The sequence below is a fragment of the Podarcis muralis genome, chromosome 1 (genome assembly GCF_964188315.1).
Source record: "Podarcis muralis chromosome 1, rPodMur119.hap1.1, whole genome shotgun sequence".
Taxonomy (NCBI): domain Eukaryota; kingdom Metazoa; phylum Chordata; class Lepidosauria; order Squamata; family Lacertidae; genus Podarcis; species Podarcis muralis.
Window position 1 is genome coordinate 32466414 of NC_135655.1, and position 27848 is coordinate 32494261.

General features: G+C 42.5%; 1 protein-coding gene across 1 annotated transcript in view; it reads left to right on the forward strand.

The window, feature by feature from the left end:
• LOC144325690 (uncharacterized) overlaps positions 1 to 23447 on the forward strand; it is an 82024-nt gene extending 58577 nt beyond the window's left edge. Inside the window, exons 2-3 of the mRNA XM_077919719.1 lie at positions 21341 to 21882; positions 23294 to 23447. Of these exons, the coding sequence (XP_077775845.1) occupies positions 21341 to 21882; positions 23294 to 23447 (696 nt within the window). The remainder of the gene's footprint in view (positions 1 to 21340; positions 21883 to 23293) is intronic.
• Positions 23448 to 27848: the final 4401 nt, after the last annotated feature.

Below are 27848 nucleotides of genomic sequence, written 5' to 3' on the forward strand. Positions count from 1 at the left end.
GAAAGCAAAATTGTGGAATATTTTACTTCTGCCCTGACCCTCCAAGAAATATTTGAGCGTCACACACACACAATTGCACTCGCTTCCTTGGTTTTGGGAGCATCTATATGGTTTGCAAAGTCACAGATCATGTCACTGTCAGTCAGTGGGAAGCTAAAATTAAAAAGATGGATGGGTAATGAGGAATTAGCATTTAGTGACCTTAATCAGTCTAGCGATGATTACAGCATTTTCACGCACCATAATATACAAATGTTAATAAGAAAAGTGCCATAAATATGTTAATACATGTAAATGGTACAATTTAGCCCCCGTAGGAATATAGATTATCTCAGCACCTATTCTGCAAACAGGTATTATGGAGCTTACACTCCAAGCATAAACACACTTAGTCTATTTCAAATTAAAGAGAAGTGTAAAATGTTTCAGACTCAGGCATCTTTGCTTTTTTTAAAAAAAGGATTGAAAATAAATGAAAATTAAACTGTGCTACTCCATCTCTACTATTCTGAGCTGAAATGAGGTTTCCTGTAATGGTCAGTTCCTTGCTGCTGCCCTTATGAATGGAACTTGATTCTTGAATAAAGTGGTACCTCAGGTTAAGAACTTAATTCGTTCTGGAGGTCCGTCCTTAACTTGAAACTGTTCTTAACCTGAAGCACCACTTTAGCTAATGGGGCCTCCCACTGCTGCTGCGCCGCCACCTCACGATTTCTGTTCTCATCCTGAAGCAAATTTTTTAACCCGAGGTACTATTTCTGGGTTAGCAGAGTCTGTAACCTGAAGCTTCTGTAACCTGAAGCATCTGTAACTCGAGGTACCACTGTACGTAGGTGGTGCCACTTCTCTCCCTTCCTTCAGATCCCTCTTCAGAACTAACCTTTCCTGCATGATTTTTGGCTTATCCGCTTGATCCTCATTCCCAGTGCTAACTAAGGACTCGGCTATACAGCTGAAAATAAAACATTTTAAGTGTGTTTTAAGTGCAATATACAATGTGACACTAGATGGCGGTGGTGAGTCTTATGGAAAATTCAATGCATTTTTGTAAAAAAGTTGGTTTTTTAAAAGCATTTTCAGAACAGTTTTTATTGTGTGTAGATTCTACCCAGGCTTTCAGTGCATGTAGTGGTCCATTTGCCCACATTCTTCCTGGTCTGCTATTCTCCCTCCCTCTGTGTAGCCACCAGCTCTTTTAGATTCTAAGCTCCTTGGGAGCAGCTATGCTGCCTTTTGTGACTCTATCAGTTACCATGTAGACAGAAGGTGCAGAATGAATTAAATCAATCATAGATAGATAGATAGGTAGACCATGATGCAGCTCACCCACATCTCAACTCAGCCTCATGAAGAAAGGGGAGGAGCATGAGCGTAGCCAAGGGGGAGTGGGGGTCAGCTGCCCCCCTAAATCCTCAAAAATTATTGAAAAGTATTGTTGTTGCTTAGTCGTTTAGTTGTGTCCGACTCTTCGTGACCCCATGGACCAGAGCACACCAGGCATTCCTGTCTTCCACTGCCTCCTGCAGTTTGGTCAAACTCATGTTGGTAGCTTCGAGAACACTGTCCAACCATCTTGTCCTCTGTCGTCCCCTTCTCCTTGTGCACTCCATCTTTCCCAGCATCAGGGTCTTTTCCAGGGAGTCTTCTCTTCTCATGAGGTAGCCAAAGTATTGGAGCCTCAGCTTCAGCGTCTGTCCTTCCAGTGAGCACTCAGGGCTGATTTCCTTAAGAATAGATCGGTTTGATCTTCTTGCAGTCCATGGGACTCTCAAGAGTCTTCTCCAGCACCATAATTCAAAAGCATCAATTCTTCGGCGATCAGCCTTCTTTATGGTCCAGCTCTCACTTCCATACATCACTACTAGGAAAACCATAGCTTTAACTATACGGACATTTGTTGGCAAGGTGATGTCTCTGCTTTTTAAGATGCTGTCTAGGTTTGTCATTGCTTTTCTCCCAAGAAGCAGGCGTCTTTTAATTTCGCGACTGCTGTCACCAGTATTAAAAATACTCAATTAACTGAGGTTCTGCCCTCCCCGCTGGCAGAAGTCTGCTGCCCTAGCAGAAGCCTGCTAGGTGTTCTCCCCCAAAATGCTCAACAACATTTTGCTCACCCACCCAACAAAAATCCTGGTTCACCCATGGGGAGGAGTAACTTGAACTGAAGCTCTACAGAGCCAAAGCAATAACTATGGCTAGTGTTTAAAAAACATAAAAGAAGGCATTGATTCGGCATGTGCACTGGTCACAAGATTAGTCTTGCACCTGTAAGCTTTGTGAAGTAGTCTGATCTGTTTCAGAGCTACCCTGTGTGTCTTTCCAATTTGGCTCATTATTCAGGACCAGATTAGAGCTATTGAAAACAAAAGTGCTGTCCCCACTGCTGACAATCTAAAATAAGGTTAAGACTTCTTTCATGTTCACAGATGCCTATGGAATTTGCAGGCATAGCAGCTCCTCCAGAATGCATTGAGCCTGCCACATTGTAGGCAGATACATCCAGTGGTTCTCATGCAGGGCTCCTTTGAAGGCCAGCAAGACACATCTTCCAGGACTCTTGTTAATGCCTGGGCCCTTTCAGGCACGATAGCAGAGACCCAATGATGCTCTTTTGTGAGGAGCTGGAAATGGAAGAGTTATCACTTGGTACTCCTCATCTATTTCTTAACCAAACCACTTATTCCCATAACAAGAGTTCCTATTGCTTATTCAATAGATGGTGGCAGGCAGCTACTGATTTTTAATTTGCTTTTGAATGATTTAGTCCCAATAGTAATGGCTGGAGTAATTAGCCTCCCATCAAATCCAGTTTAGCAGCTAACTGTGGGGCTATTGAAGTAAAGAAATGGGTAGAGCTGCAAATCTATAGCCAAAAACATATTTTTATTAAGCAATCAAGTATATATTAATTATAAATTGCAGTGAAAAGGTTTTTTAAAAAAGTTATATGGTTTTATGGAGACTCTCTGGCGTAAAGCTCTAGATTGTGTAACAATTCTGTCAACAATGAACTTTCTCTTTCATATTTTAGACTCTTACCAGCATACGTGTCATATTGTAGAACACATTTCCTGCCCTGCCATAAGGAAAGAGCAAAGAGGCTGAATAAAAAAGCCTATGACAAAATGTGCCTGTTTGAAGAGAATGATATATTAAAAATACTGACTTTAACCATGGGGCTGTAAACTTCTTCATCTTCTTTGGCAATCACTCGTAGCCAAGTAAGATTGCCTTCCATTAACGCAGTCTTAACAGTGAGTCCGTAAGTGACTGTGGAGGCCAATTCTGGATCCACACATCCTTCCACAGTGGGGACATAGCGGGTGAGAGTTGATCTCCGTGAGGGTTTGCTAAACATGCCTTCCTCTTAGCACATTTCTCCATTTCGTCCTGAGTTCGAGCGTTTTCAGAGTCCATGGCACCTTTGGTAAAGGCTGTTCTCCAATTGGAGTGCTTGCAGACCAGTGTTTTCCCAGTTGTAGGTGTTTATATAACATTTTTTTTAGATTTGCCTTGAGAGAGGCTTTAAACCCCTTTTGTTGACCACTAGTGTTACGCTTTCCATTTTTAAGTTCAGAATAGAGTAGTTGCTTTGGAAGACAATCATCAGGCATCCGCACAACATGCTCATGCCATCAACAACATTTGTTTGTGGTGGTACAGACAACCAATCAATGGACTAGCATTAGTGCAGATATAGAATGGCAGCTGGAATATGCAACTACCCAATTTCTTATTTTGGATATAGTAAGAGAATTCTGAAGGCCCTGTAGGTTCAGAACACCTAGGCTTGAAACCAATTCCTCCCCTCTCCTGCCATTAACTGAAGCCCACAACTGGTAGCAGCTGGTGAGGTGGTGTGATTGGTGGGAGGGGGACTCCATTGCTCTCCTGGCTTCCCAACACAGTGAGTCACTGATACTTACCAAGAGGGAGAGGAGAGGGGTACAGCTGAGGAGGCACAGAAGATGCTGGCTCTGGAGCTGGAGAACCTGTGAATCAAGATGGAGACGATTATCTTCCTTCTCTTCTTTCTTGGGATAGCTCAGTCGGTAGAGCATGAGGCTCTTAATCTCGAGGTTGATTCCTGCATTGCAGGGCATTGGACTAGATGACTCTCGCCATCCCTTCCAACTCTACAATTTTTGATTTTATTATTCTTTCTGCTTTCTATATGTATGGTGGTAGTGCTGCTGTTGTAACACACCTTACATCAGAACATGGCCTGATATTGAGTCCTGACTCCACCAGTTGAACCCAATGATGTAGAGATAGTCCTGAGCCAAATAGGCCAATGGTCTAACTCAGTGTTTCCCAACCTTGGGCCTCCAGCTGTTTTTGGACTACAACTCCCATCATCCCTAGCTAGCAAGACCAGTGGTCAGGGATGATGGGAATTGTAGTTCAAAAACAGCTGGAGGCCCAAGGTTGGGAAACACTGGTCTAACTCAGTAGAAGATATTTTGCTATGTGCCTATGAATTGCAAAGCCTTGTTTGTTTCTGATACAGTTGCAGAGCTGCTAATTTGTTTATTTACTTACCTCTGGAAATAGACAGCTACAGAATAAAAACCATATCTGAAATAGAACTATTCCTCCCAAGAGTAGCAATTTTCTTGGTAATTTGTTTTGGATTTGGAGAATAACATGGTTCCTATTATGGGTCTTCCTTTATTCAGAGCCATTGGACTTTGTAACATCAACATTCAGTTCCATGTTCTTTATATTACAATGTGGCACATTTTCTGTGTGTTTTGGATTTAGATCTGCACTGAATGTTTAATGAGAGCTAGACTAGGACAGGATTGTTCAGCTTGGCAGTGGAAATACATCAGTGGGATATTCTACTGGGGTTAGTCTGAAATGCAACCATAAGCTGCTTATGGGCAGAAACCTCTTTTTCTACTGAGCAGTTAGCAAAGTGCATTTTTAGACCTTCACTGACTTGGCCAGAAAAGCCTGCTGTATGCCATTAATTTTCCTACAGACCTTGCAAAGAAGCCCATTAACAAACTAGATAATTCATTACTTATTTGCTTCCAGATTCGCCCCCCCCCCTCATCCTACTTGAACTACAAAAGCATGCACAGATATTGCCACTTTGTCCAGTATATGACCTCCATTGGTTAAAAACAACAGCAACATGAATTTAGGGCTAAAAGGGGAGGGGACTTTTGGCAGCACTTTTGGCTGCACTTTTGGCAGCAGCAAAAAGCATTTTGTTTTGACAATTTGGGGGGGAATATCAACAACCTCAGATATGCAGATGACACAACCTTGATGGCAGAAAGTGAGGAGGAATTAAAGAACCTTTTAATGAGGGTGAAAGAGGAGAGCGCAAAATATGGTCTGAAGCTCAACATCAAAAAAACGAAAATCATGGCCACTGGTCCCATCACCTCCTGGCAAATAGAAGGGGAAGAAATGGAGGCAGTGAGAGATTTTACTTTCTTGGGTTCCACGATCACTGAAGATGGTGACAGCAGTCACAAAATTAAAAGACGCCTGCTTCTTGGGAAAAAAGCAGTGACAAACCTAGACAGCATCTTAAAAAGCAGAGACATCACCTTACCAACAAAGGTCGGTATAGTTAAAGATATGGTTTTCCCAGTGAGAGCTGGTCCAGTGAGAGCTGGACCATAAAGAAGGCTGATCGCCAAAGAATTGATGCTTTTGAATTATGGTGCTGGAGGAGACTCTTGAGAGTCCCGTGGACTGCAAGAAGATCAAACCTATCCATTCTTACGGAAATCAGCCCTGAGTGCTCACTGAAAGGACAGATCGTGAACCTGAGGCCACCTCATGAGAAGAGAAGACTCCCTGGAAAAAAACCCTGATGTTGGGAAAGATGGAGGGCACAAGGAGAAGGGGACAACAGAGGACAAGATGGTTAGACAGTGTTCTCGAAGCTACCAACATGAGTTTGACCAAACTGCAGGAGGCAGTGGAAGACAGGAGTGCCTGGCGTGCTCTGGTCCATGGGGTCACGAAGAGTCAGACACGACTAAACGACTAAACAACAACAACATCTCAAAGGGGGATGAAAAGGTTCACCTATACAGAGTGAACACAACTGATGATTTGATTGGCTGAGAACATGCATGTGACTGATGCACAGAGTACTGCCCCTACTCTCAGTTGGCTTTGTTTGTTTCAGTACCATCATCATGAAACCAAATCTGACTCGCTAAATATCACTGTGATATCACATTGAGTATACGATCCTTGAGTAGTTGGGATCACTCCAGGGTGGGGAAAGACACTCCACCAGGAAAAATAAGCAGCACTAAAGAAGGAAAGCAATGGCAATGGATAGTAACATCTTTCTCATGAGAAGCAGCCTTTGAATTTCGTCTATGATAAAATCTGAAGCGATCCAAATTCTGTTCTCTTGCCCTACAAATTGTTTGCTAAAATGATTCCACTTCCTTCAACATTCCTGCTATTGATTTGTCCTTCCAAACTCACCTTGATTTAAGAGCATGCTTAGTTTCCCCCCAAAATAGGAGGGACTTAAAAGCACTTAACTTTGCATAGATTGTCTGTTGCTTTTTGAAAAGCTGTGGTTCTATTTCTCTCCATTAACCTAATTTCCTAGTATCACAAGTTTGCAAAAGAATAAAAATAAAGTGTGGAGGAGGGGGATTTTGTAATATGGGAGTTAAAAAAAAAACTGGAAATGGTTCTCCTTTATTCATCTTCATGGCTCTGGGAGGGCATTTTATAAAATTTTATGAACCTATCTTCTTTGAGAAATACATGTAACCATTTTAATGAGACTATTGAATGCAATACATCAAATTTAGCGGCAATTATCTGAATGCACCATAAGAATGACCGCACATGGTGGCCCGATTTGGAATAATTTTGATCTTGTAAGTTGACTAGTGTGGAAATAGAAAATGTAATTTAATGAAGATAGATGTAAAATATTAATGTCTAAGGTCAGCAAAACTAATAGAGGGTACATATTTTAATGGAATATGTGTGCAGTACATTGACCAGGGAGGAATTCAGATATCGGTAGGCGGGGGGGGGGGATCTTTAAAGGCATCATCTTCTGTAATAAAAATGAAATATAGGAGCTGGTACAGAATACTGGTGTATTAAATGGCTTGTAAGAAAGCAACACAGAATACTTTGCTTTTTCTTCATTTGTCTTCTTCCCTTTGTAAGGCAGCTGAAATCAGGCCATATTGTGTGTCGTAAGAATCACCACCTAACCTTGGCACATTTTTTTCCCTTTTTAGTGTTGGTTAGTTGCTGTGTGCTGACTGTACTGTGCAGGTGCACTTGCTAAAATGCCTGCTCCATAACAAGAAATGTGATATACCACAGATGGGAAGGAAACTAGCTACAGACTTGGAAGGTAAGGAGAACAAAGTGTGAAAAGCGGTTTGCCTGCCTGTCTGTTTGTTCTCTATGCTTTTGGATAGCTTTTGAGATATAATCGCCCAAGTTGCCTGTGGTGAGGAGCTGATTTCATTTACTTTTGGGTGCCATCAGGTGCCATTTTGAACCAAGATGGCGAACCACAACATTCCAGTTGCACTGATTTGGATGCCTCCAGAGATACTGTCTCTCAGTCTGGTGTGATGGTTCCTGGGATGGAGAAGCAGGTTTTGGCCTACATTTGGATATTGTCAGATGCCATTTTGTGACCAAACTGTTCCAAACTGCATTGCCCATTTTGGTATGATGGTTTCTCAGAGTGAGGAGCAGGTTTTGGCCTGCATTTGGATTCCATTGGATGCTGTTTTGAATCTGGAGGGTGGACCAAACCATTCCAAACTGCACTGTTGTGAACATGTCTGAAGATAAAATCGCCCATGATGGTTCCTGAAATAGATGAGTGTGTTTTCACCTACAGTATATTTGGATAACACCTGCCACCACATGCCATAGCAGGTTGCATATTTTAAAGTGAGTTAATTCCATTTTCCATAGCACAGTTAACACAGTTGCATACTTCTGTGGGAAAGAAAACCACCCAATTTCAGAATAGCTGTGATATGTTTCAGATAAGCTATAGGAACTGAAGAGAATCAGCATGAATTTATCATCAGAAGCCTTTCTTGAGCATACAGTGGTACCTCGGGTTAAGAACTTAATTCGTTCTGGAGGTCTGTTCTTAACCTGAAACTGTTCTTAACCTGAAACACCACTTTAGCTAATGGGGCCTTCTGCCGCCACTGCATGATTTCTGTTCACATCCTGAAGCAAAGTTCTTAACCTGAGGTAATATTTCTGGGTTAGTGGAATTTGTAACCTGAAGCGTATGTAACCCGAGGTACCACTGTATATTGGGAATGTATACAGAACCAGGAAACATAGCTGTCAACGTTTCCCTTTTTTTAAGGGAAATTCCCTTATTCCTAATAGGATTCCTTGCAAGAAAAGGGAAAAGTTGACAGCTATGCCAGGAAAGATCCAACAGAATCCTAGAATTTTATATGCTGTTCAGAGCAAGCCTCTTTGTCCTCTGAATACCTAGACCATCACAAATGTAAAAAATATTTTTCATGCCTGAACATTAAAAAAAAAAATCAAATGAAGGAGGACCATTAAGCATTTCCAGGAAGCTCTCAATTAATTATATCCTTTAATGAGCAGTAGAGGTAGGCTGGTAGCTATTATATCATTGCAGTTAATCACTTTATTCCATTTTACTTTTCTTAATGATGAAAAATATGTTTCTGGTAGGTCTTGCATTGCCTATCATACCTTCAGTGGGAGCGGGGGTGAGGGGGAAATGACAGAACACAGATTAAGGCTGCCATCTCTCATCTTGAAGTAGCCCCCAGCACGGCCTTAAACATTAAAGTTTTTGTGATACCTTCTATTAAGGGGGGTGTTATTGATGGAGCCTGAGCTAATGACTTGGTTCCATCTTTATTCATGTCACTAAATCAGCTGCATTTGCCAATATCTGACAAAGACCATGAGGCAGAGAGAGCTCTCCAAAATTGCATCTGGACAAAATGCATCCAAACAGAGAGGCGATGCCATTTACAAAGTGCATTTTACTACCAAGCATAACAAATTATCTTTTTTTCTATCTCAGATCTATCCTATTAAGGATGACATGATCATAAAAATTGTGACAGTGTTATGTGTGAGTAAGAAGCTTGAGGTAGTGATCCTAAAGTTCACAGCAGGGGTGTATTGACAGGAGGCAAACAGGGCAGTTCGGTGTGCAGTGGCAAATTGAGGTGACGGTGTTGTGCAATTGCAATTAGTTGCAATTAGAAGGCCAGACCGTTTCTCAACATGTTGCCTGGGGGGAGAGAGAGGTAGATGGGGAGGGGGGCTGAAAACACAGCACAGGCTCTTCCTCAGTGGGAGTAAGAGAGAGAAGGTGAATGAGGGGAAGTGGAAGGGTGTGTGTGTGTGTGTGTGTGTTTCTATGTTAATTGTGGTTCTTATTTTTATCTGTAAGCCACCTTGAGTCCCGTCAGTGGAAAAGGTGGGGCATAAATAAATATATCATCATTGTTGTTGTCGTGACTACTACTACCTAATAGCTTTATCACCCATGAATTTGTCTAAAGCCATCCTTGTTTTGGGTTCTCGATGTTAGTTTCTGTTTGCCATTGAGCAGTGCTTTGGAGTCACAAGACTCTGTTTACATTCCAAACATTCCAGAGACAGTCCAGGCTGTTGGAAGTCTCACGGGAGATAGGAGACGGATGTGACGTACTGGTTTCCTGTTCCTTTATTCCTTTGTTGTTCAGTTGCTCTCTGCTTTCACAGAGAGAGGATGTATTTTTCTTTGCTGTCTGCCTAGCGAGAAATAAAACTCTTTAGGCATGTAGCCATAAATCCCATCACTTCCCTGTGCTGGAAACTCTGCTGAACGGGACTGTGCCTGAGGCCTCATCAAAGGCTCAGGTCATTAATTAATGTTGGAGGATGAGCTTTATCAGCTTGGCCGAGCGGAGATCCTGACACTCGCTACATCCCGTGGGAGTGAATTCCATAATAATTATAGAAATGTACTAGGTCAACAGGAAGTGGACTGGGCTAAACATCTCTCCACAATGTAGTAGGTTGGTGAGGTTCACTTGCCATGAGATTGCGGGGCAGTATTCAGAAATGGGGTACCCCCACCTGTAGTTTGAAGTGATACCACATGCTTTATCACCTTGAGATTTCTTTCACATCATTTTGCTGTAACTGTAGACCACACTTGAAACAAAACAATCCAAATGGTGAAGAAAAAGAGAGCTTAGGAAGAATAGTGAAGAGTGACAGTTTTGTTAGAAGGGCAGCAAGATATGTGGAATAAGATTTCAGGTGGATAAAAAATATTCAATGCCCATACATCCAAGTTTCATAACATACCTTCCCAGTTTATATCCTGCCACTTTCCCATACTACCAACATAATATAACATACCAATGTCACCTCCTCCTGTGCGTTAGCGATTCACCTGAAGAAGATCATGGGCAAGTTGGGAACCAGAACTATCATTATGTTCTTCCTCTTCTTTAGTGATCACATGTAGCCGAGTAAGATTGTCTTAGGTTGGAGAAAGAACTGTACACATGTTGTAGCAGTTTTGTGGCTATATTTACCACAGAACTAAGCAAGAGAATTCTAGCAGTTAAGCACTTCTTCTTCTTCTTCTTCTTCTTCTTCTTCTTCTTCTTCTTCTTCTTCTTCTACGATCACTCGCAGCCGAGTAAGATTATCTTCCATAAACATGGTCTTAACAGTGAGTCCATAAGTGACTGTGGAGGCCAATTCTGGACCCACATGTCCTTCCACAGTGGGGACATAGGTTTCCAGGCAGGAGTTGATCACAGTGAGGGTTTGCCGCATGTGCCTTCCTCTTAGCTTGTTTTTCCTTTTCGCCCTGAGTTCGTGCTTCTTCGAAGTCCATGACACCTTTGGTAAAGGCTGTTCTCCAACTGGAGCGCTCACAGGCCAGTGCTTCCCTATTGTCAGTGTTTATACTACATTTTTTAAGATTTGCCTTGGGAGCAACTTTAAACCTCTTTGTTGTCTACTGGTATTTCACTTTCCATTTTCACGTTTGGAATAGTGTAGTTGCTTTGGAAGACGATAATCAGGTATCCGAACAACATGACCTGTCTAACAAAGTTGATGTTGAACACTGGTGATCTAATGACATTAGTTCGCCTGTCTTCCCAAGTGATATGCACATATTTTCAGAGACACCGTTGATGGAATCTTTCGAGGAGTTGGAGATGCCATTTATAAGTGGTCCATGTTTCACTAGCAAAAGTATGGTTGGTAGTACAATAGCTTTGTAAAGAAACATTTTTGTTTCCCTGCAAATGTCCCAGTCCTCAAACATGATGTATATTATGATGTATATCATGATGTATATTATGCCAGCTGCATTGTTACTTGCGGGTTTTTCCCCAGATTATATGGCAGGAAAGCTGACAGGAAACCAAGGCCAAGCCTAGGAAGGTTTCCTATACATAAGCTCTCCCTCCTCCTGGAGTTGCTGGTTTCTTAAAAACAGCACTGAATTCACACAAATGTGTCTATACAATCCTCACAACATTTTATCCTGATAGCTGAGGAAAGGGGGAAAACTTGTGCCTTCTTAGTGAAGCATGAGATTTTTCACAGGGAAAAAAGTGCAGGCAACACTTCTGCCTTACTGAATTTCACTAGCAGTTCTTCTGAAGAATTGTTAGTCCATATCCTGCACACTTAAACTTTATTGAAGATGTAATATAATAGGGCCTCACTTCACTTCTGGTTTGAAGCCATCTCACCTACTCCTTGTCTCTCCATATAGCATTCATTACAAGTATTTTCAATCAATCTTGCTAGCTCTTCAGGGACCACACACTTTCTCATTGCCTGTCCTTTTCTGTCAAGTGCTGTGAAAAGCCTGTTTGAAATCAATAATGTTCACATAGCTGCTTCCTCCCAGAACTTCTTTGCTATCTGAGCTATCTATGGATCCCTATCGATCCACATGGGGCTTGTTGTTTACAAGATTCAGGGGTGGTTATCTCAGCATTGTTCCCCTGCAATAACAACTTCTATGTACATGAGCCAGGAACTGCAAGGTGCTTTAGCCACATGCCTTTGCTGATTATCTTGTGTCAATCAAACACAGCACTCAGGCGCAAGGACAGACATACCTGTATCTTGGAACAGATGTAGCATATAGACAAACAACAGGTTGATAGACTGCAGAGGGACCAAGAACAGTCTGGCTGGTAGTTCCATCTACACTGATACAATCTGGTACAGAGAAGGAGATCCAGGTGGCTTCCACCATGGACTAGCTGCCCAGATGGAGGAAGTTGACAAGCCTAGAGGGTCTCTATTCTCACCAGTGGCAGTGGATTGGCCATCCTGTGTCACCTGACTTCCTTGGCCAGAAGATTTTTTTTAAAAAATTTAGTCTTCCCCTCTACAACTGGTAGCCTTCCTAGTGTAGGTTGTGGGAAGCCATGATTGATCCACAGGCCTCTCCTTTCAAGCCTCTAGCACCTGATAAATCACACAGGTCAATGGATTTGTGGATTCATCATATTGGAGGGAGAAACTTGCTACTTCAAGAGAGTCAGAAGCCTCTCATATTTTTTTTTTCTGAGGGTCTCGATTCTCAGCTCTTCTTAATGCATCATTTAATCATTGAATATGATTAGGATGAAGTGAGTTCAAAGGATGATGTCATAGGATAAATATTCCTGTAAATAGATCAGTAATCCTCTCCATTGTTTCTTATTCCTTCTTAAATTTCCTCTGCATATATATATGCTTCTGGTGTGTTGTAACATACACTGGCCGTGTATATTGAACAAGACACTTCTGTTTAGACTCGGTTCTGCATTCAACATCAGTAAAAGAGTCGGATTACTCTTCCCCACCCCCTCCAAACCCTTTCACCAGTTTGTGTGCACAAATGGGTGATTAAAGATATTAAGAATTTGCATAAAGCAATATTGAGTACGTGTCCATTGTGTTCTGAGACACACGTAACATTCAGTAAATAATGAGAAAAAGAACACAGATGTTCAGCATCTGTCGGGAATTGGCTCAGTATGCATATTCTATCTTCATTTAAATTGAAGGTGCAATATGTTCAGGAGATGAACACTTCGGATGTTTTCATGGACAGAATTTTCTTCTGTTGACTGTATTATGCATTCTGTGCTATCTCATAAGTATCCCCAAACAGACATTCTTTCCCCATTCTACTTGGTTCATCTCCTCTGTGAGACGGAAGAGCTTTGTTTCCCCCTGAAAACAGGCTCTGCAAATGAGAATTTCTGCTAAGATGAGATGTGGAACCTGTAGCCCTCCAGATGAGCCAGGCTCCCATCACTCCCAATCAGCATGGCCAGAAGTCAGGGATGATGGGAATTGTAGTCTGAGAATATCTGGAGGGCTACAGACTCCCCATCACTGTTCTAAGAATGCAAATACAGCAGATACGTACCTAGGAAAGAGAGAGAGCACAAAAGAATGAAAGAAATTGACTGAACACCGATTTTCAAATAAGGGTAACCATCTGACAATCTTCCTATAGCTGCATAAATATTGACAAACAACTGTTTGTAGGGTCTTCTTCTTTGGCGATCACTTTTAGCCGAGTAAGATTGCCTTCCATAGACACGGTTTCATCAGTGAGTCTGTAAGTGACTGTGGAGGCCAATTCTGGACCCACAAGTCCTTCCACATTGGGGACATTGGTTTCCGGGCAGGAGTTGATCACGGTGTGGATTTGCCAAGTGTGCCTTCCTCTTGGCATGTTTCTCCCTTGCATCCTAAGTCTTAGTGTCTTCAAAGCCCATGACACCTTTGGTAGAGGCTGTTCTCCAACTGGAGCGCTCACAGGCCAGTGTTTCCCACTGCAACTGCCATCATACCTGATTATTGGCACCTTGTTGGCTACCCTTTCCCTTAAATATGGACATTTTGTGGGTCTTCCAACACCCTGGCTAGTTTGCAATGGAAGCAGCATGCTGGAAATGGGTTAAAGCCCAGACTGCCACTTTTCAACTCACTCGTTTGCCACACTTCTTGGCAGTGCAAATTGCAGGCACTGGAGGCACAGGTCTTATGTGGATCAGGCCTCCTTTGTTGTTGTTGTTGTTTAGTCGTTTAGTCGTGTCCGACTCTTCATGATCCCATGGACCAGAGCACGCCAGGCATTCCTGTCTTCCACTGCCTCCCACAGTTTGGTCAAACTCATGCTGGTAGCTTCGAGAACACTGTCCAACCATCTCGTCCTCTGTCGTCCCCTTCTCCTTGTGCCCTCCATCTTTCCCAACATCAGAGTCTTTTCCAGGGAGTCTTCTCTTCTCATGAGGTGGCCAAAGTATTGGAGCCTCAGCTTCAGGATCTGTCCTTCCAGTGAGCACTCAGGGCTGATTCCCTTAAGAATGGATAGGTTTGATCTTCTTGCAGTCCATGGGACTCCCAAGAGTCTCCTCCAGCACCATAATTCAAAAGCATCAATTCTTCGACGATCAGCCTTCTTTATGGTCCAGCTCTCACTTCCATACATCACTACTGGGGAAGCCTCCTTTGTAGGAAGGGGTAAAAGGTAAAGGTAAAGGTACCCCTGCCCGTACGGGCCAGTCTTGACAGACTCTAGGGTTGTGCGCTCATCTCACTTAAGAGGCCGGGGGCCAGCGCTGTCTGGAGACACTTCCGGGTCACGTGGCCAGCGTGACAAAGCTGCTCTGGCGAGCCAGCACCAGCGCAGCGCACGGAACGCCCTTTACCTTCCCGCTATAAAGCGGTACCTATTTATCTACTTGCACCTAAGGGTGCTTTCGAACTGCTAGGTGGGCAGGAGCTGGGACCGAACGACGGGAGCTTACCCTGTCATGGGGATTCAAACCGCCGACCTTCTGATCGGCAAGTCCTAGGCGCTGAGGATTTACCCACAGTGCCACCCGTGTCCCGTAGGAAGGGGTAAACGACCTCTAACTTACCCCTCCCCCCATGATAGGGCCTCAGTCAGGATTTGACCTCCATCACTGGTTATTCGGTTTTTTAAAAACAACACCAACACCACATTTAAGAGTGGAGATGCTTGATGAAGAGCTGTTCCCTCCAGGAAAAGCAGTCGTCAGGCTTTTGCTATGCACATATTCTTGAACTTCCACCTTGAATCTGTCAAAAATTAAACCTGCGGACACCAAACTACAGGAAGGATGTGGGGCGCACTGCAGCTTGTAGAAATGCACAACTGCTCCAGACAACAGCGATACAGCAATGCTGGTATTTCACAGTTCTTAGTATTCCATCAGAACTACAAAGCACCAGTGAACTTTACAGGAGTCAATGGAGGTTACATGGGTGTGAATGGAAGCGGAATTACTTACCCTTTATCTTGTCCGGCACAAATAGATGGATGGCAGTATGTGAACTGCAGCCACCATTACAGCTGACATTAATTTCTCCCTGCCAGCCTGATCACCTAGTAATTGAAAAGCGGCATGTCCCTTTGTCCATATCAAAGAGAAATTCCATTTATGGAAAGGAGAAGCAATTTACTTAGGTTATGATCCATTCAGGTGCTAAATATCCTCATTTGCCACTGATTTCAAAAGGAGTTGGAAGCAGAGCTTAATTAGAGTCATGGTTCACCAAGGCTCAGTTTTCGAACTGATCTCCACGGCTATGGTCCATCTCTTGGAAATATGAAGTAATAAGCAAGAACACGCTGTCTTTTGGCATATGAAGGGTGCCTTTCCCTCCCAGCTGAGAGTCCCTATCAGTGGACTAGGAGGACTAGGCTAGTCCCCTAAATGCTCCCAGTAAATCTGAGTGTTAAAGTATTAAAGCCTTCCCAAAGGAGTTACTCTCCATGCTGCCTGTGCAGACAGATGTGTCTGTTTATGAAGCAGTGTTGGAGAGGCCCCTGCCTGAATTCCTACAAAGCTGCTGCCAGTCCGTGGAGACAGTATGGAGCTAGATGGATCAATGGTCAAAGCCAGCTTCTGGGGTTCCTTTGTTGTCAACAGTTAGCAAATGGCGCTGGACCAAATCTAACCCTATAATGTACAAAAGTGTTCTCATTATTGAATGAAATGAGGTCCAGGGGCTAATCTTTACTTATACGCCCATAAAAATATAACAAGGATCGATCCATTATTGGTTAGCTGGTGAATGAACGGGGTTGCTGAGAATTAACATCTTTGGCCAATTTATCCGAGAAAAGTGCAATAATTTATTTTGCCATTAGTGGGAATGTCACAAGAGGAGGCTAAAAGCCTTTGTTAGAAAAAAATGTTGCAGTCCCTCCACGCACAAGTAAATAGCAAGGATTATAAAATAAAAAAGAGAGTTTGCTTTGCACTTTCCATGTTATGTGGCATAACTGAAATGAGACCAGGGGGAAATTCACTTCATTGACCTCTGCAAATGAATAGAGGGGAAGATGCAGCGAGTGAGCTCTGTAAGTAGCCTATAATGGAGAGAACAACTGCATATGATGCAGTTAAAAGTCTAATGACTATCAGCAAGAAAACCAGTCATTGGTGAGGCATGTTCCTTGGGAGACCATTTACTGCAGAAGTACGCTGTTGGCATTATAGCTGAAAGTTTGCAGTGTAATCAACAAAGCTGCTTTCCTGTCCCATTTTACCTGGAATTCAGTAGCACTTACTTCTGAGCAGACATGGTTAATATTGCACTGTAAATCAGTCAGCTAAAACTTCAGCTACTTCATTGGCGATTGCAATCAAAGAGGACACATTTTAATTGAAGGGTATGTGAGTTGAGGGCACAAGTCTTGTTGGTCTTTTAATTTGGTTCTGGAATACAACTATATGCCATGTTTAATTCATTATTGCATTAAATGGTAGTGTGTGTGTTTTTAAAAGATATCAATATTTTAAAAGGGTGTCTATTGATTTGGGTGGGGGGAAGGAATAATACAAAATACAAGCAACTAAATGCATTTAAATGCAAGCCACAAATTAACATATTAAACTGGGAGAAAGCTCCATTGAAAACAATGAGATTTATTTCTGAGAAGACATTGCTGCTTAAAAGGCAATCAGCCAATCACCTGAAAATTCTTTAATTTAAAGTTGGTGGTCCTAGTAGGTCTCAAACACTTCATCCAAAAGGTAAAAATAAATATTGAGAGGGAGATTTAAGTAAGTTGATCACTATGGTGAGTTAATTTCAATTTTCATAATATTTTACACCAGCAAAAATAATTTATCCTTTTGTCTCCACACCCGCTCTCAGTAAGTACCCATATTGCATTATGAGGAACATTTTCCCGCGTGTGGGTGAGTCAGTTTCCTGTCAATAAACACTGCCACCTTGTGGAATTAAAAACCAACAGAATGGATTTCCATTACTCCTTTCCATTTTGATACTGGAAATTATTCTCTGTGCTGCTAATTCCATATCTGAAATCTCTCCTGATATAAAGGAAGTGATCTCTGTCCTCTTCCTTCTGGGCTGCCACCTACAACTTGAGTAGCCTCACAGCTCAGAAGACATCATTTGCACTCAAGCCACGTGAAAACAGAACACTTGTATGCACCCCGTTCTCCATTCCTATGTCAGATTAATGAGCAGAGAAAGTATGTGCCTGTTCCAGAGTATATTTAGCATTATGGGTAATTAGCTCTTGGCAAGGTAAATTGTTAGAAATTACTCTGAAATATGTTTCGTTCCTTTCCTCCAATCACGAGAAACTAGTAAGCCGGCTAAGCTACAGAAAACTCACGTGGCACAGACACACTATAAATATTTCTGCAAAGCTGATTTCAGGCCTTAACTAAACATTACACTCAGCTGCTTCTCCGCATCTTCTTAAAAAGCTGATTCAGAAAAGGGCAATTTAGTGTGGGGGAAGGGAGCCTAAAAGCCATGTTTGGGTCTGCTGTAATATTTTATTTCCCCCCCTGCTGTAATTTAATTGGCAATTTATTTTTACTTCACTTTGGAGAACAGCTGTTGAAAAGTAGGCTGTAACGTCTCTTAAGCAAATTCACTCTTGGTGCTTTTCTGTTCAAAACTTACCGCAAGCTGCATCACCCTCCTAACTGGGCATCACCCACCTGAAGCGTTTAGCTAGTTGCACTCTTCTCTGTGTTATTAGGCTCTGGAGTTTAATCTCTTCATATATTAGGCTAGATTTTCTGAAGTGCAGAAGGTGTCCTGTCATCCCTGCAGTTCTGTGATGAGCTGATACAGATGTCTAGCCTGCCCAGTTAAAATGTTTGGCATTTGACTGGCTCCTTTTCCCTGCAGAGTAATGCAGCTGATATACTGTGGTTATTAGAAGCTAGCTAGGTAATTGTGCCAGATGAGGCACAGCTTTGGAGTTACACGATGTGCTCTTAAGCTTTTGGAAGCCAGCAGTTAAGAGAATGTGTTTCATAGATGCTTATAGTTTTATCTGTTTGGAGTTTCATTTAGTCAGCATTGTTAACAAGCTGCCCTTATTCATGCTTCCTGGAATGCTGTTATCCTTTGGCTTCTGCTCTTTTCCAAGTTTTGTGTTACAATTCTGAGCTCAAAAATGTACCAAAATGCATATTTTATCAATAATATTTACAGAAAACATAATGTGAGTTTCTTGCAGTTTTTAAAAATAGATTGAGGACATGATATGGAAAAGACAAGTGAAAACATGAAAAACTGGCATGGACAACAAATGGGCTGATCTATCCCTAATTTTATGACTGTACCTACAGAAGACAGCATCTTAAAAAGCAGAGACATCACCTTGCCAACAAAGGTCCGTATAGTTAAAGCTATGGTTTTCCCAGTAGTGATGTATGGAAGGGAGAGCTGGACCATAAAGAAGGCTGATCGCCGAAAAATTGATACTTTTGAATTATGGTGTTGGAGGAGACTCTTGAGAGTCCTATGGACTGCAAGAAGATCAAACCTATCCATTCTGAAGGAAATCAGCCCTGAGTGCTCACTCAAAGGACAGATCCTGAAGCTGAGGCTCCAATACTTTGGCCACCTCATGAGAAGAGAAGACTGCCTAGAAAAGACCCTGATGTTGGGAAAGATGGAGGGCACAAGGAGAAGGGGATGACAGAGGACAAAATGGTTGAACAGTGTTCTCGAAGCTACCAACATGAGTTTGACCAAACTGTGGGAGGCAGTGGAAGACAGGAGTGACTGGCGTGCTCTGGTCCATGGAGTCACAAAGAGTCGGACATGACTAAACGACTAAACAACAACAACAACAACAACAGAAGATGACAAAGAGAAAAAGCTACAAGCAGCAGCCCTGTTTTTTTCCACCTGTTTGTGATTTTCTGCCCAGTAGAGTAGGGGTGGCTAACTTGTAGCCCTCCAAATGTTGCCAGGCTACCCCCCCCCCCAGCCATTGGCTATGCTGGGTAGAGCTGATGGGAGCTATAGTTTGACCACAGCTGGAGAGCCACAGGTTCTCCATCCCTGCAAGAGGCAGGCCTCCACTCCAGCATTTATTATTGCTTCCAGGCATCCTCTTTCATCATAGCCAGGGGTCAGCAACCTTTTTCAGCTGTGGGCCGGTCCACCGTCCCTCAGACCATGTGGTGGGCCGGACTATATATTTTTTTTGGGGGGGGGATATGAACAAATTCCTATGCCCCACAAATAGCCCAGAGATGCATTTTAAATAAAAGCACACATTCTACTCATGTAAAAATACCAGACAGGCCCCCACCAATAACCTAGAGATGCATGTTAAATAAAAGGACACATTCTACTCATGTAAAAACACACTGATTCTCGGACCATCCGCAGGCCAGATTTAGAAGGTGCTTGGGCCGGATCCGGCCCCCAGGACTTAGGTTGCCTACCCATGCTTGAAGTCCATCAAGATGGTCCCTTCGAAAGTTGTTGCATTAACAAGAGGCAGCAAGGAAGTTTCAGTATGTCACAAACTATGTAATCAAAACATACTATTGTAGTCCAAATGCTTTGTGTTTTCATGAATTGCCAGAGGTTTTTTCCCTCACTTGCCCAAGCTTCCACCCAGAGAAAGCATTTTAACTGGTGACTAGGGAAGGCCTCGATTTCTGCTACAATCGAGCTTACACTGGACCTGAGCCCTGTTCTCTTTCTCATGGCCATTTGCAAGCCAATTGGTTTCATGCAATACAAATTTCAGTTGTGAAAAAATAACCAACTGACCAGCAACTTATGGAACAAGGCCATTATAACTGCCTAGCCCATTTTGATGTCAGATCTCTTGTGCTGCTAAAATGTGTGAATCCCTTGAACTCTGTTTAACTGAGATGCCTAACATTCACGTCATTATGTTTCTAACCCTGTTTCCATGATTGGCAAGAGGTGGGTGGAGGTAATAATGCTTAATGGTACTAATTGGGCAGCTCAATTTTCTTTTTTAGTAAAAGTCATACACACAGACACACAAACTGATTTTCAGTTTGCCACGCAGTACAAGATGGCAGTGCTACTGCTTTCGCAAATATCTGATAATAAAAATAGTTCAATTTATGCACATTACCAGGTTAGCCAGAAATCCATTCCTAACCATGTCTACTAAGCAGCAAGTCCCATTGAAATCAATGGTGTTTGCTCTCGGATAGGTTAGGATTCCACATTTTATACTACCAGTAATCAAGTGTCACTGAAAAATGCAGCCACCTTTGCCCTCTGATCCTCTTTACCATTTATTGCTAAGTCCAAAATAAGGGGGGAAACATTTGCAGGTGTGATTTAAAAGGCACATGACTCTTGCTCTGTTAATCTTGCATGAAGACAAGAACAAAGACACCGCAAGACAGAGAAATGGCCATGCAAATGAGGACATGCAAATGGACACTTGGCAAAGGTAAGAGCAAAATCCATTGCACAAGGAGAATCAAGGGCAATCATGTCATTTTTGCAAAATGTGGGAGTAGGAGGAGCTGACATGCATTTTGCAAGCTTTGGACTGAACTGAACCAAGTTTATGCAAAGACACTGCCAGGGTGGGGGAAGCAAACTGATACATGACTGCAAAGTCCCCCCGTATTAGTGACTTGCCACACCTGGAGCACAGAATACACTGGTCAACAACAAATTTGTTGTCTGCGTTTTTTCAGTTGATTTAGGACGAATCTGATGCGCTGAATCCAAAAATCACATTGGTTTTGCTCAATCAGGTCAAGTTTTTGAGCTATGGCCACACGTGGTTTTTTTACGTTTTTGTTCACATGTACGCTTGTGTGGAGCATTTTAGAAGAAGTTGGTGGGGGTAAAATGCCATGTCGAATAATTGTTTTGATTGGAAATGATTATTTTAATGACAAGAAGTATTCAGGTCCGATAGTTCTGGGTGATTATGTCAAAAAGGGATCAGTTTGAAGTCATAAAACCTCAAAATCTTCCATAAATTGATGCGGCAAAGCATAAAGTTGCTTACCACGCTTATTTTGGTATTAAACTTGGTGACCAGGATAAAGCTTGGGTGCCACACATGGTGTGCAAGGCATGCACCGAGACTCTACGTGGGTGGAACAATGGCAAGAGGAGTCTGAACTTTGGAATTCCCATGGTTTGGAGGGAGCCGACAAACCATGTCACTGACTGCTACTTCTGCGCTGTTGATGTGACTGGGATCAACAGAAAGAACCGGAGCAGCCTCAAGTATCCTGATCTTCAATCAGCACATCGTCCTGTAGCTCATTGTGATGAAATTCCAGTGCCTATCTTTGGAGAACTTCCTGACATTAGTGACGAAGATGCCTCCAGTGTTGAAGGACATGAAGAAGAAGAAGTGGTTCTGGAAGATGATGCTCCACATCCATTTTCCCAAAAGGAGTTGAATGATCTAGTGCGCGACCTCAGCTTGTCAAAGGACTCTGCCGAACTGTTGGCATCCAGATTGAAGGACAAAAGCCTCCTCTCTGACAGTGCTCGCATCAGCTTCTTCCGCAACAGGCATCAAGAGTACCTCCATATTTTCTCGGAAGAGAAGGACTTGGTGTACTGTGCAGATATTGCACAGCTTCTGCTCAAGCTTGGAGTGCCACAGTACAAACCCAAAGATTGGAGACTGTTCATTGACAGCAGCAAGCGATCACTGAAATGTGTTCTGCTACACAACGGCAACCAGTTTGCCTCTATACCCCTGGCTCACTCGACTACACTGAAGGAGAACTATGAAGCGGTGAAGTATGTGCTGGAGAAAATTGGTTATGATCAGCATAAGTGGTTTATTTGTGTTGACCTGAAGATAGTGAACTTTTTGGGGGGACAACAGTCTGGCTTCACCAAGTACCCATGTTTTCTGTGCATGTGGGATAGTAGGGACCGTGCTCAGCATTACACGAAGAAGGACTGGCCTGTGCGGGAGGAATTGGTGCCTTGCAAAGGAAGGAACGTCATCAATGACCCTCTGGTGGACAGAGACAGAATACTCTTCCCACCACTGCACATCAAGCTCGGCTTAATCAAGCAGTTCACCAAGGCTCTGGACAAGGATGGTGACTGCTTCACTTACTTGTGCCAGGCTTTTCCAGGATTGACCATGGAGAAGTTGAAAGCTGGCATCTTTGATGGTCCTCAGATCTGTCAGCTCATCAGAGATCCAGAGTTCGGAAAGTCAATGAACGAAGTGGAACTGGAAGCGTGGAAGGCATTGGTTCTGGTAGTGAAGCACTTTCTTGGCAACTATAAGGCCAGAAACTACGCAGAACTTGTCAACAACATGCTGACTGCTTTCAGAAACCTTGGCTGCAACATGAGCATCAAAATGCACTACCTATTTTCACATCTGGACTGGTTTCCTGAGAACCTGGGTTCAATGAGTGACAAGCAGGGGGAGAGATTCCATCAGGACATGAAAGAGATGGAGACCAGGTATCAGGGTCGCTGGGACACAGTCATGATGGCTGACTACTGTTGAACTCTGAAGAGAGACCTCCCTGCCGCTGAGCATTCCAGGAGTTCCAAGAAACAGAAGTTCAAGCCCTGAAGTTTGAAAAATGGTGAAGCAACATGCAATTTATGTGTACTTATTTTTATCAATGCCCACCATTCAGTTTACAGTAATCGATGTTTCTATCAGGTAATCAATATATGTTGTTGGAAAGACATTTTTTTCTGTTAAAAACATATTTAGGATGATATGTGTTGACAAAAATCAGCTGATAATGCCACAAAAATGTAGTCGATTTTGTCACAAGATCTGATTTTTTTCAAATCAACATAGCACAAAAACCTGACCTGATGGAGAGAAATGAATGCCATTTCCTGATTCAGCAGTGCAAAAATACTCTAAATCATTTGTAGAAATCTAGACAACATCCAAAAAGTAAAAAATTGTTGCCCAGTGATATCAACCGCATCTTTACTTCAGTGTAATTAACGATAGAAAACAACACGAAGGCAGCAAAGGACAGCACGTTTTCTTCCTCCAAGCATCCCAGAGTCTGCTGTCTTCCTTACAAGTGAGCAGCTGCAAATGTCCAGATGGTAACTCAGCAGCCTACATGCTCTTACTCTCCAAGTAACAGGTCAGCCCATCTGGAACGTGTTTGGGAATGTAGCCTGGAGCTTTGATATTGCTGCAGACTCAGCCTCTCCCTTTAATTTTATGTAGCAAAGAGACAGTTGATCTGCTTTTATAGTCATCTCTCGACAGGTAATTCACCCAGCTTCACCTGTTTGCTCCCCAGAAGCTGATTGGTGGCTTGGTGGGTCTTCCTTGAAAAGCGACCCTCTTCTCAGCCCAGTGCTGTGCTTGCGACTGTAGCACCTGCCAGGTGTGGTTGGACTTCACCTCCCATCAGGCCACCCAGCATGGCCAATCATCAAGGACATTGGGAGTTGTGGTCCAGCCATAACTGGAGGGCACTCCCCCTGGCCTAGTGTTTCTTCTGGCCTTCTTCTGCGGGTAGCTCTGAGATTTCAGCCAGCAACCATGAGGAAGCCCTAAACAGCAGTGAGCAACTCAACAGATGTTGTGGGACTATCAGTCACATCAGCCCTGACTATTCACTATGCTGGCTGGGGTTGGTGGAAGTCTGGGGGGCAGGGTCTAACAACATTTTCCCATTTCTGCTCTGAAGCTTCCAATAATTATTCCTTTTCCTCCCTAAAATTGGTTTAAATATGAAGAGATCTACTATCTTGGTCTTGTTTGGGAATCAGAGTGATATAAGCTTTCTTCCAGGTTTCAGGTGGTTTGCCCCCTCCTAGAATCATGTTACATACTTCTACCAAAGGTTGAATAAGCCAGTCTTTCAATGTCTTATAATATTTTGCTGATAGACCATCTGGTCCCGGGGCCTTGCCAAGTTTATTGCATTTTCCACTTCCTGTCTTGTAATTAGTCCTTTTAGTAGGATCTTTTTATCCTCAGGAATGTTCTGCAGACCATTGGTTTTAATAAACTGCTCAATCTTAGTCTGATCCTCTTTCTCCTTCTTATACAGTTGTTTATAATACTTATGGAAGCATTTTCTTATGTCCACAGGGTTCTCCACAGACTTTCCTTCTGTTACAATATTTATGATGGTACTTTGCTTTTGCCTCTTTTTTAAATTGCCATTACAGGGCTTCATCATCTCTGTCTGGACCTCAAGAGTCTCCCCACAAACACACCCCTCATAATCCCTTTGAGTGCTTGTGCTTTGCCAGAATGTACTCTAGAACTGCTTTAAGTCAGCATGGTGCAAATGCAGCGGCAAAGCCAAAATGGTGTGTTTGCACCATTCCAACATCTCTGCTGCTGGTTGGCAAACCTGAAATATGCCACTACTTGGAGATTTGGGTGCATAACAGTACTTTCTCTAGACTCAACAGTGACCTTCCCTTGCAAATCTCTTCCCTTCCACCCTAACCATGCCTTGACTTCCTTTATTTGTGTGGCCTATGCTATTGCCTTGCCTTTGCTATTTTATATATAATTGCCATCCATTACTCTGTTCGGATTTTCTCTTCCCTGACAGTTTTAAAGCCTCCAGCTTCAGCTTTTCCAGCACAGTTTCTCGAGTGCCTAACAACCTCAGAGGCTCATTTACCTGCTGCTCATCTTCCATGGTGAGATATGCCGTCACCTGCCTTCTACACAGGAGAGATCAGTCTCTTCACAAAATAGCATATGGACACATCAGACACCAGAAATGACAATACTGAAAAACCAATTAAAGAAATGTCGTTTGTTAAGGGTGCCTAGAATTCATTAAGGGAAAGAATGTGCTTTGAATGTTCTTTAAAGGTATGGTGTGCATGTTAATTTTTCTCCTTTGGGTGTAAACGGAAGGGAACGGGGTGGGAGGCTAAAGGGAATGGGGCAGGAGAGGAAACACCCATCCTGCAAGCAGGGCATTTGATGTGGCACCACAACCACCAAGGACTCTCCACACTTTCAGATGACTGATCTGTAACGTAGGACTCAGCTATACAGCTGCAAAGAAAATGTTTTAAGTTCAATATACAATGTGACACAAGATGGCGATGGCGAGCCTTATGGAAAATTCAATGTATTTTTAAAAACGCTTTTTTTAAAAAATCATTTTCAGAACGGTTTTTATTTGTGTGTACATTCCACCTAAGATTCTATCAAATTGCAGATTGTTGCTTTCTGTCTTCTTGCAACATCCATTGGAGCCCACTGGAAGTCTAGTATTACTGAGTGGTACTAACTGGCTTCACATTTCAGCATCCTTAGTGTGGATTTTCATAATAATTCAGATTTCAGAAACATGAATTGCTTGCCCTGTGTGTGTGTGTGTGTGTCCCCTTCTCACTGATGAGCAGTATATTGAGAAAGGTACCATGGAATACTCAAGAATTCAGTCCCTTATTGCTTTTTTATTTCCAACTCCCTCAGCTTTTATTGAACAGGCATGCTTGACCTTTCTCAACTCCCACATGAATTCTAATAAAGAGACTGTCATAGTAACTAGATGTTATGGTAGAAAAGTATATACACGGTATATTATAGAGTCAGCAAAAGAAATCCTAAGTTGGTTCAAAAATTCTATTCAATGACAAAAAAATAAAATTATATTCCCATCTCCAGAAAAATCCTTTCCTTTTTGTGGTATATAATTATTATTTTTGTCGCATGTAGTATTTAACAGCAAAATAGGTGTAATTTCCTACTATTAGTACTATTACAATTTCTTCTATTAGTAATACTATAATATTGTTGTTCTTGTTGTTATTGAAATACACGGCATTATCACACTCTGACTACCTCCAGGTTAGACTAGTATAATGTGCTCTACATGGGGCTACCATCCATTGAAGATAGTTCAGAAATCACAATTATGCAGTGGCCAGATTACTAATTGGAATTGGGCATTCTGATGATACTACATAGGTACAACACCAGTTTCATTGATTCCCAGTTTGTTTCTGAGCCCAGTTCAAAGTGTTGGTTTTGATTTTTAAAGCCTTCTATGGTTTTAGTTGACTAATTGGTTATGTACGGTAATTGATTAAATCTAATTACTTAATTAAACATGAGAAAAATAGTTATTAAAAAACACATTTTTACTATTTCAAAGGATCCTCACATATTTTGGTGGTTGAAGCAGTCCTCTTCCTGAAAGAGACACCTCCCATAAGAGAAAATGCCTCTTTCAGTAAGGTAAAGGTAATGATGCCTGGACAGTTAAGTCCAGTCAAAGATGGCTATGAGGTTGCGGTGCTCATCTCGCTTTCAGGCTGAGGGAGCCAACGTTTGTCCACAGACAGCTTTCTGGGTCATGTGACCAGCATGACTAAACCGCTACTGGCGCAACAGGATACCATGATGTAAGCCAGAGCGCACAGAAATGCCATTTACCTTCCTGCCACAGCAGTACCTATTGATCTACTTGTGCTGGCATGCTTTTGAGCTCCTGCCTCTTCTAGTATGGTACCCAACACTTACAAACTAAGCACTAGTCAAAACATTTTACAAATGTTTCGTCTACAGACAGATTAATCACCCTATCAACATGGGATTGTTGTGCTCTGATTGGTATTTATGGCCTAAACTTTGAAGTCCTACTTATTTATGGATTTTAGAGTCAACCCAGTTCATGATTCAAAACTGATATCCTAGAATCCAATCTCTACATCAGGGTTGAGGAATCTGTGGTCTTCCAGTTGCTGCTGGACTCCAGCTCCCATCAGCCCCATGAAGAATGGTCAATGTTGTAGTCCAACAGCATGTGGAGAGAGACATGTCCCCCAACCCTGCTCTATAGTCTAGTTAATGGGTCACTTTTGGTGGAATCCAGATGGTGCCCTTGTATTCACAGAAGGGCTTTTGATCCAACAGATGTATCCAATAATAGAAGAATAAGGGATGTGGTTTTTGCTTATTTCCTTTCCCACTCCAGCCTCTAGTGCCACTGCCTCCAACCAACTCCAGAATGCTGTTCATCCTCTGAACCAGGTGAAACGTGATGTGGGGGAACGGTAAATCAGCAGCAGCAGCAACAACAAAATCTTCCCCTCCTTTTCCATTACCAGAAATGTACACTGGATCCAAAGTCCTTAAATCCATGTAGTACAGCTTCCCCCAACCTGGTAGACTTCAAATGTTTTAGACCACATGGCTGTGCTGACTGGGAGCTGTATTCCAAACCACCTGGAGAACATGAGGTTAGGAAAGACTGGAATAAGGACATGAAGTCACTAAATGGAGTCCATCCAGCATCCTTCACAGGCTCAAACATAAAAAATGCAGAATAATCTCAGAGAGAGATTCACATACCCAAATTGATGAAGACGGACAGACATGTATTTTTCTTTAACTCTGCTCAACACTTCCAAACTTTCTGCTGCATTTATCTGAATGAGGTGCCACTTGCAATGTGATGCATACATTGAATTGCGACTCTCTTTCAGCGACCTGGCTTTAAAAGCATTTTAATTATACCTAAGAAATTGTTAATTATTTTTGCAAAACA